Consider the following 8848-nt stretch of genomic DNA (forward strand, 5'->3'; position numbering starts at 1 on the left):
TTAATATTTTTTCGAATATATTGATAAAAATCTATTACATATTTTTTTTTGAATTATGTGTTTATTTATTTTTAAGTAAAGATATATTTTACACATTCTGATTTGAGAAAACAAGAAGTCTTAATTGTTTAGTGTTTAAATTTAGATATAATATCTTGTATTAATTAGATGTACATCCAAATCTAAACATCTTAATCTTAATAAAATTAAACACATCCTTAAATATTCTAAGTTTTTCTTCAATGTTATATAATTTTCTTTTTTTTATAAAGTAGCATACATGGCCTTTCTAATGTTTTCACCGAGACATTATGAAACTCGATTTGTGGTAAAGTGGGTAAAGTAAACCCAATACAAATTTCAGGGGAATAATGAAAACTTTATAGGGACAATGGTGTAAATTTAATACTTTTCCTTACGTGGTAAATCCAACTCTGATTTTCAACATCTGTGTCAAAATTGACAGAAAGGAAAAATGGTGTCAGGTTCAACATTCAACCCAAGGTGGACGTGAGCCACCCCACATGCGCTAAATTTTCGGCGACCGCCTCACCTATTTTGTCTTTCAAATCGGACTTCTTGAATTTAGGGGTAATTAAGAAGAAGAGGATAAGATAGCTTCCCTATACCCACCCCACCCCCACTCCACCCCCTCCATTATTTTTCCTATATTCCAAAACTTTCTCGTGAATCCGCCAATTGGTATTTCGAAACTTCTGTCTCTGTTTGCCTTCCAATCTGACCAATCTATAATTGTTTCTTGATTCAAAGGGCTTTCTTTAAATATGGGTCCTCACATTATCTTATGATTAAATTCTTGTCATCTTTCACACCATTCTAAAATTAGAAAAGCTATTTAAAGTCTTGTTTTTTTTTTTTTTTCTAGCATCCCATAAGCTGAAACTGCTAAACAAAGATGATAACAGAGAAGCAAGATTCTGGGTCTCTTGCTCCACTTTTACCTGTGGATCAGAATCAATTGTCTGAGGATGAAAGGTCAGAGGGAGGATCAATTTGTGGTGCAATATTTAATATATCAACTGGCATGGTTGGTGCTGGAATTATGTCAATCCCTGCTACTTTCAAAGTTCTGGGTGTAATTCCAAGTTTTTTTGTTATTCTGTTAGTTGGATATTTTGTTGAGGTGACTGTGGATTTCCTGTTGAAATATACTCATTCGGGAGAGTCGGATTCTTATGGTGGGCTTATGGCCGAGTCTTTTGGGAAGTTTGGTTCTGTTGCTCTTCAGATTTGTGTCATGATCACTAATCTTGGTGCCTTAATTATTTATTTGATCATTATTGGTAAGCAAGTACACTAAACCTTTTTTTTTCCAATTCAAACTCGGTGCTTACTACACTGAGTTGTTTAATTATTTCTTGTTTGTCAAATGCTCTGTTTTGAGAGGTGAAATATAGGCTTTGATATAGAGGAGTAAATCACGTTCCAGTATTCTTATTTGGTTGATGAAGTAATATGGCACTTTTAGCCCAGCTGTGAATTGGAAGGGCGATCTTTTTGGAACACATAATAATACATTTACCTCATTGAATACCGATGATTATTCTCCTGAAAAATTTCTAGCTTACATATTGGTTGATTTGTTGAATTAAGGTGGTTGATTTGCCATTATTGTTCCTTATATTTCTTAACGAAACTGTGATTGATGTAATGCAGTAGAAATACAATGTGAAAATATGAGGTGAATAGAGCCTCCATCTAAATTGTAGACCCAAAAAAGAAGGGGGGGAAAAGGATAAACAAGAGGAACAGAACTACTATACCTATTGCTATTTGTCTTTACAAAGAAAGCAAGAGAACGGGGTTCACTTGTAGAATTTTACTTTGTATACAGCCCAGGAGTTGCTGGCTGAAGTATCTATCACTAATATAATTTGTCTTTTTCACAGGGGATGTGCTCTCAGGAAATAATTCTGATGGATCAGTGCACTTGGGTACTCTACAGGAATGGTTTGGCATCCACTGGTGGACTTCCCGGGCATTTTCACTTCTTTTTGTTGTGCTTTTTGTCATGCTTCCGTTGCTCTGTGTTAAGCGCATAGGTTGGTTGAGTAGTTGCATAAGTAGCTTCACTAATTGATCTTAGTAGTTCTATCTGCTGATTTTGCCATGATCTTCATAAAGTACACTTGGAAGTGCATAAGCCTAACATATAATTATGTGATCTTCTAATCAGGTTGATATCTAATTCCATTAGTAGCTTCATAAAGGACAGTTGTAAGTGCTATTCAGCTGATTCTGTGCCTTAGAAAGAGTTAAACTGAGAGTAGGTAGACTTGCTACTGCATTAGAATGATATAGAGCTTTTGTTGTATCGCTAGACGTTTGACCAAATAACCAGCATGTTATGGATGGAAACATAGTTTTAGGTCATTTGTCAAACTGGAGTAGCATAATTTAATATAACTAATATATCTACAAGATCTGTATATAATGGATTCTAAATTTATGGTTTTTAACGTCCAGATTCACTGAGACATGCATCGGCAATATCAATCCTGCTAGCAGTACTGTTTGTAGTCATATGCTCGATGATGGCAATACATGCAATGTGGGAGGGAAAAACACAAAGGTTACGATGGGTACCAGATTTTTCACATGGAGTTTCCTTTTCTGATCTGTTCACAACCATTCCAGTCTTTGCTACTGCCTTTGGATGTCATGTTAATGGTAAGTCGTTCGTTGGCGTATAAAAGTATGTTCACTTTCTACCCTTTCCAATTTTAACACATCTGTGAAAACATATATGTTTTAGCTATGGAGTTGAAGGTTAGGGTAGTAGTCAATCATTTAGGTGATATCTGTCGTTCTTTGTTATTTTCGCTCTTTTACATTTTTATCTGTTAACTTCAAGTGGTTATTTTCCTTTGCAGTTCATCCGGTAAGAGCAGAGATGGGAAGGCCATCTGACATGACATCGGCAGTTCGCATTTCTTTAATATTATGTGTGGCCATTTACTTTGCTGTGGGATTCTTTGGCTACCTATTGTTTGGGGACTCGATCATGGCCGACATGCTGGTCAACTTTGATCAAGCCTCTGACTCTTTAATCGGTGCAGTTCTTAACGATACTGTTCGATTGAGTTATGCCATTCATCTCATGCTGGTGTTTCCTGTGATGAATTATTCTCTGAGGGTTAATGTGGATGAACTATTCTTTCCTAAGAGACCTCTGTTGGCCACAGAAACATTACGATTCTTTTCCCTTACCTGTGTTTTACTTGCATTCATTTATGGAGCTGCTGTAGCCATTCCGAATATTTGGTACTTCTTTCAGTTCATGGGAACGACAACAGTCATGTGCATCATGTTCATATTCCCAAGCTCAATTGTTCTTAGGTATGTACTACTTCAATCATTGTGAAAGAAACTATTCTTAAACAGAAAAGACAGAGAAAGAGACTTGTTCTCTTTGAAATATTAGAGAGATCCTTTGTAAAATACACACTATTTTTTGTTTCCTTTTCTTTAATCAACTTTTCCATTTACTATTGCTAAATTGTTTTTGCAGAGATGCTCATAACATATCTACAACTCGGGAAAAGATATTGGCTGTATTGGTGATCATATTTGCCATTGGGACTAGTTCAGTTGCTATATACTCTAATATTGCAACTTACATTGCCAACAAATGAACAAGTTTTCTGGATGTCGAAGCAGTCTCAGAATTAGTTGATTGGTGTTGTAAGGTGGTTTAATTATGTATAATGATCATCAGAAAAAGTTGTATTGAGCATTGGAAAATCAGCAAATCAATGAGAATGGAAACCAACTTGTATTTAATTGAAGCGACATTGAATAGCTGGTAGTGTTGGCAGAGGCGGACTCAGGATTTAATTTTTATGGGTTCAACTTTCAGGTTTTATCATTGAACCTATTATAATCTTAAAGTTATGTGTTCATCGAACCACTGCTTAAGCATACTAGCAGCTTAACGATATAAATGCCCTCTTTTAGAGTAGGCACAGGAAAAATGTATATGTATGTTGTTGTAAATTTAGTTGTTTTGAAGCTCTACTAAAGCATACTGAGGAGGCTTCTCCTGCTTCATGTTTTTACCTTCTGGAAATAAAGAAGGAATACTTCAGTTTTTCCAATTCTTTAAAATATATATTCTCAATTTAAACGAGATGATTAAAAAATTGGGGAAGCACATATGAGAGAAAATGCTCAAATGAACCAAGATCTAGTGATATCAGAAGTAGAAAATCATAGATCAGTCAGAATCTTTTGTGTGTGAGTCAGCTCTTTTGGCCTGGAATGATCCTCATAATCCTCTGCGGATATGTTTCTAACTTATTAGTGCAAGTCCAAAAGTGTCTTCCTGTCTTTGAGAACGAACCTACTCTTTTTTTTGTTCGAAATCTCTTTACCACCTAAGGGTGGTTCCTGTTGATTTGTTTAAGCTTTTTCGTTGTCTTTTTTTCCACCTAACATTTTAACTATTTTGTGTTCTATTTTTTTTTATTAAGAGGCGGAAAATAGGCAACGTTTACAGTTTTTAGTCTTTCTAATGTTTTTCTATTCCCTCTCATGATGAAGTCACTCACACAAGTTTTTAACCAAAAATATAGATCATGCTTCAATCAACTAGATTTTAATAAAGAAAGGGTTGACCTTAACTAATAATAATATCCTCAAGACTAGGTTATCTGTTTTATGTCAAGTAACATACATTTATTTGACCGAATGATAATGAATGTGAGCAATAATAACAAAGTTCAATGATAAAAAAGGTAGGAGATAGCATTAAATAGTAATAAATGACAATGGATGACATTTAAGTAAATAAGAACGTGTGTGTCACCTATGGCTGTCCAACGGGACGGGACGGGACAAAATTAACGGGACGAGATGGGACGGGACAGGACGGGACGACATTTAGCCGGGACGGTGGCGGGACGGGACAAAACGGTAGGCACATCCCGTCCCGCTAACAAACGGGACGAGACGGGACGGGACGGATGGTAGGCCCGTCCCGTCCCGCTAACAAACGGGATGGGACGGGACGGGTTCGCGGGCCTTAAGTGCTGTTTTTAAAAAAAAATTACTTAAGCATTGAGTTTGACAAAGGCTATTCTTTTGACAATGACTATGTTTTTAAAGTTTGCAACAGCTAGTTTTTTGACTTATTTAATAAACTTAAAATTAAACAAAAAATAGGAAACTAAGTAAAGAATTATAAAATATTAAAATAAAAGACTTGTAATGAAATATTCTAGTAATTATAAATTTATAATAGAGTTATAATTTATTTAATATAATTTCAAGCCATTAAGTAACTAAGTAAGAGTGTAAGACAATTCATAAAAACAATTCAACGCTTAGAGCCTTTTATTTTATTAATAGAACTTTCAAATCTCACATACAAATATAATTCTTTTGAAGAGCACCTAATCTACGCAGCCACCTTCTAGGAAGGATTCTGTTTGAACTAGGCCTCTTAGTAGCCAATTACAAATTATCATACTAATATTTGTAAGCTCCTATATAACTTCGTTGTAACTTATCTATAATTTCTCTCGGACATTGTTCTGGAATTGGCAATGTTGATTGATGTTCCATGAGTTCGTCATAGCTCCCAGTGCTAAGTATCTCATTGTATTCTTCTTCTTCCCTAGTTTCACCACATGTTGTTTCCATAGATTTATATTTATAAAATATTGATCTAACATAAGAATATATGTTAGCTTGGCAGTCTTCGAGACATGGTTGTTCATTTTCTTGAATTGCTAAATTCTCATAAATTTTACGAATAAGTCCATTTGCACCTCTTAATTTTAAAGATGGGTTAAGTATAGTAGAAATTAAATAAATTTGGAAAATTGAAAAAAAATACTTTTTAAATTTTGCAATCATTTCATTAATGGCTGGTGCATAAGTTGGATTAATTTTACAATCATTTCATTAAGCTAGTTGTTGCAGTTGTGTTAGCACTTAGCAGAAGCATTATCTAAGGTGATAGTTAAAACTTTATTAATGAGTCCATAAAAATCAATAATTTGTAGAACAGTAGTTGCAATATATGCTCCAGTATGTTTTGAATCAACAAATTTATAACCAATAATACGTTTTTGCATGTTCCAGTGATGATCAACCCAATGACATGTAACAGTTAAATAATCACAATCATTAGGACTACGATCTATATCAGATGTGAGAGACACTTTACAATCTAAGTGAAAAAAATACACAACGAATATACTAAAGATATTCAGTTTGAAATTTAAAAATATCATTTCTAACCATGGTCTTAGGAAAACCTTAAAAAACAGGATTATAAGTTTCTTGTATATAATGCACACAAAAAATAGGACGTGGGACAGGCGGGACGGGACGGGACGGGACAAAACGGGATGGGACAAAAGGGATGAAATGGCCATCCCGTCATATCCCGTGTCCCGTTTAACATGGGCCTATCCCATTTAGAATTAAGTGCGATGGGATGGGAGGGGGCGGGACGTGGGACGGGACGGCCCGTCCCGTTGGACAGCCTTAGTGTCACCCAAAAAGGGGTGAGATCTGTGAAAACTCTTTCTGACAATGATGAATGATTGATAAGCCTTTGAACACTCAGATTGTTCTTGGATCTAGTGGAAATAATAGACAAGAATCTTAGTAAAAAGGTTATTTTTGTATGCTTGTAATAGGACCAGATTCTTTCTATAAAGTCAAAGTGTAATTTACAAATGAATCTCTCATGCCCCCTATTATTGTGTCTCTTTCTATTTATCGGGAACATGTTCCTAGAAAATTCTAATAGTACAAGTAAAGAGAATATCCACTAGAATATTCTCTTTTGTGTCTTATCTTAAAATTAGTCATTATAACTCTGTCTGAGATGCTCGACCTCAACCTTGAACTACGATGACTCCACGACCTTGATCTCTGCTGACTCCATGACCTTAACATTGTTCGCATTTCTTCACGAATTCTGAGGCATCCTTTTTCATGGCGGGCCAATAGTACCTTGCCCGAATGAGACACCTAACGAGTGCTTGATTGCCGGAGTGAGTGCCGCAGTAGCCTTCATGGACTTCCTCGAGAACGTGCTGGGTTTGGTTTGGGACCAAATATTTCGCCAAAGGGCCGTCGTATGTCCTTTTGTACAAGTCTCTATGGAGGAGATTGTATATGGCTGCTTGCATTCTCAGTTTTTTGGCTTTCTTTTTGTCGTTAGGGAGCATGCTGTCCTACAAGTAGGCGATAATACGATTGCGCCAATCCCAGGTTAAGCTTATAGATCTTACCTCGATTTGGTCTAGTGATGAGTTGAGGAGGTGGACTACACTTTTATCCCCGATCGTGATGCTTTTGGTGGCTGCGGCCAATTTGTCGAGACCGTCTGCTTCCACATTATGCGCACGCGTGATCTGGTCGAGCCTCGAACTTGGGCAGCAGCATACAATTTTGGTCTGATATTTTTGCAACATTTGTTCTTTAATTTGAAAAGTCCTTGTGACTTGGTTGACTATGAGTTGGGAATCACAACGGAGTTTTAACCACTTCGGCCCGTATTCGAGCGTTAACCTCAATCCTGCAATTACTGCCTCATACTCGGCCTCGTTGTTAATTATATCTAGGCATCTTATGGACTGGCGAATTACTTCATCGGTGGGGACCTCGAGTACGAGTCCCAGTCCGGATCCAAAAGTGTTGGATGTGGCCTCAGTGTATAGGACCTAGAGGTCTTGTGTTTGGAAAGAAGCTTGGGCGACTTCCTTCTCGACTTCATGCATTATCTTTACGCTAAAGTCTACGACGAAGTTGGCGAGAACTTATGACTTTATCGTCGTTCGTGGCTGATATGTGATGACGTGCTCACTTAACTCGATGGCCCTCTTGGCCAGCCTCCGCGATAGCTCGAGTTTATGTAAAATGCTCCTTAGAGGGAAAGGTGGTGACAACTGAGATAGGGTGGCACTGGAAATAGGGTCTAAGCTTTCGTAAAGCTATACAAGTGCCAGGGCCAGTTTCTCGAGGTGTGAGTACCTAGTCTCAGCGTCGACGAGTGTTTTGCTAATGTAATAAATGGGAGATTACATACCTTTACTTTCTCGGATCAGGACTGCATTTACTGCCACTTTGGAGACGGCCAGGTAGACGAGGAAATGTTCCCCGAGTTCTAGCTTTGAGAGCAGATGTGGTGATGACCGATACGCCTTCAGTTCTCGCAGAGCTTGTACGCAATCGGGGGTCCACTCGAGGCCGTTATCCTTTTTTAGTACACCAAAAAAATTTGTGACATCTGTCAGATGAATCTCGATAAGGCGACAATTCGACCAATCAACCTTTGGACTTGCTTGTTGGTAGTTAGGAGCTCCGGTATCCCTTCGATAGCTTTGATTTGGTCTGGGTTGACCTCTATCCCTCGTTGTGATACTAAGAAGCCCAACAACTTTCCTGAGGTTACGCCAAACACGTATTTCTCTGGGTTTAGTTTCATTATGTATCATCTCATTATGTCTAAAGCTTCCTTCAAATGGTCAATATGGTCCTCGACCTTTACGGATTTGATCAGCATGTCGTCGATATATACCTCCATGGTCTTGTCGAGCTGATATTTGAACATTTTTATGACCAATCTTTGATAGGTAGCCTCTGCGTTCTTCAGCACAAAGTCATGACCCTATAACAATATGTTCCTCTGTGGGTGATGAACGTGGTTTTATCCTGGTCGTCTTCTTCCATAAGTATCTGGTTATAGCCCGAGTATGCATCCAAAAAACTCAATAGCTCGTGCCCGGCCATTGCGTCTATGAGTTGGTCGATATGTGGTAACGGGAAAGAATCCTTCAGGTATGCTTTGTTCAAGTCTGTGAAGTCT

At 37.4% G+C, this 8848-nt stretch overlaps 1 protein-coding gene across 1 annotated transcript; it reads left to right on the forward strand.

The window, feature by feature from the left end:
- Window positions 1-452: 452 nt before the first annotated feature.
- On the forward strand, window positions 453-4128 carry LOC104085752 (amino acid transporter AVT6C-like). The gene is made up of 5 exons (XM_009589871.4): window positions 453-1304; window positions 1911-2063; window positions 2488-2691; window positions 2895-3360; window positions 3533-4128. The coding sequence occupies exons 1-5, from the start codon at window positions 917-919 to the stop codon at window positions 3654-3656; spliced, it is 1335 nt and encodes a 444-aa protein (XP_009588166.1). The 5' UTR covers window positions 453-916; the 3' UTR covers window positions 3657-4128.
- Window positions 4129-8848: the final 4720 nt, after the last annotated feature.

Source organism: Nicotiana tomentosiformis, chromosome 3, assembly GCF_000390325.3.
Source record: "Nicotiana tomentosiformis chromosome 3, ASM39032v3, whole genome shotgun sequence".
Classification (NCBI taxonomy): domain Eukaryota; kingdom Viridiplantae; phylum Streptophyta; class Magnoliopsida; order Solanales; family Solanaceae; genus Nicotiana; species Nicotiana tomentosiformis.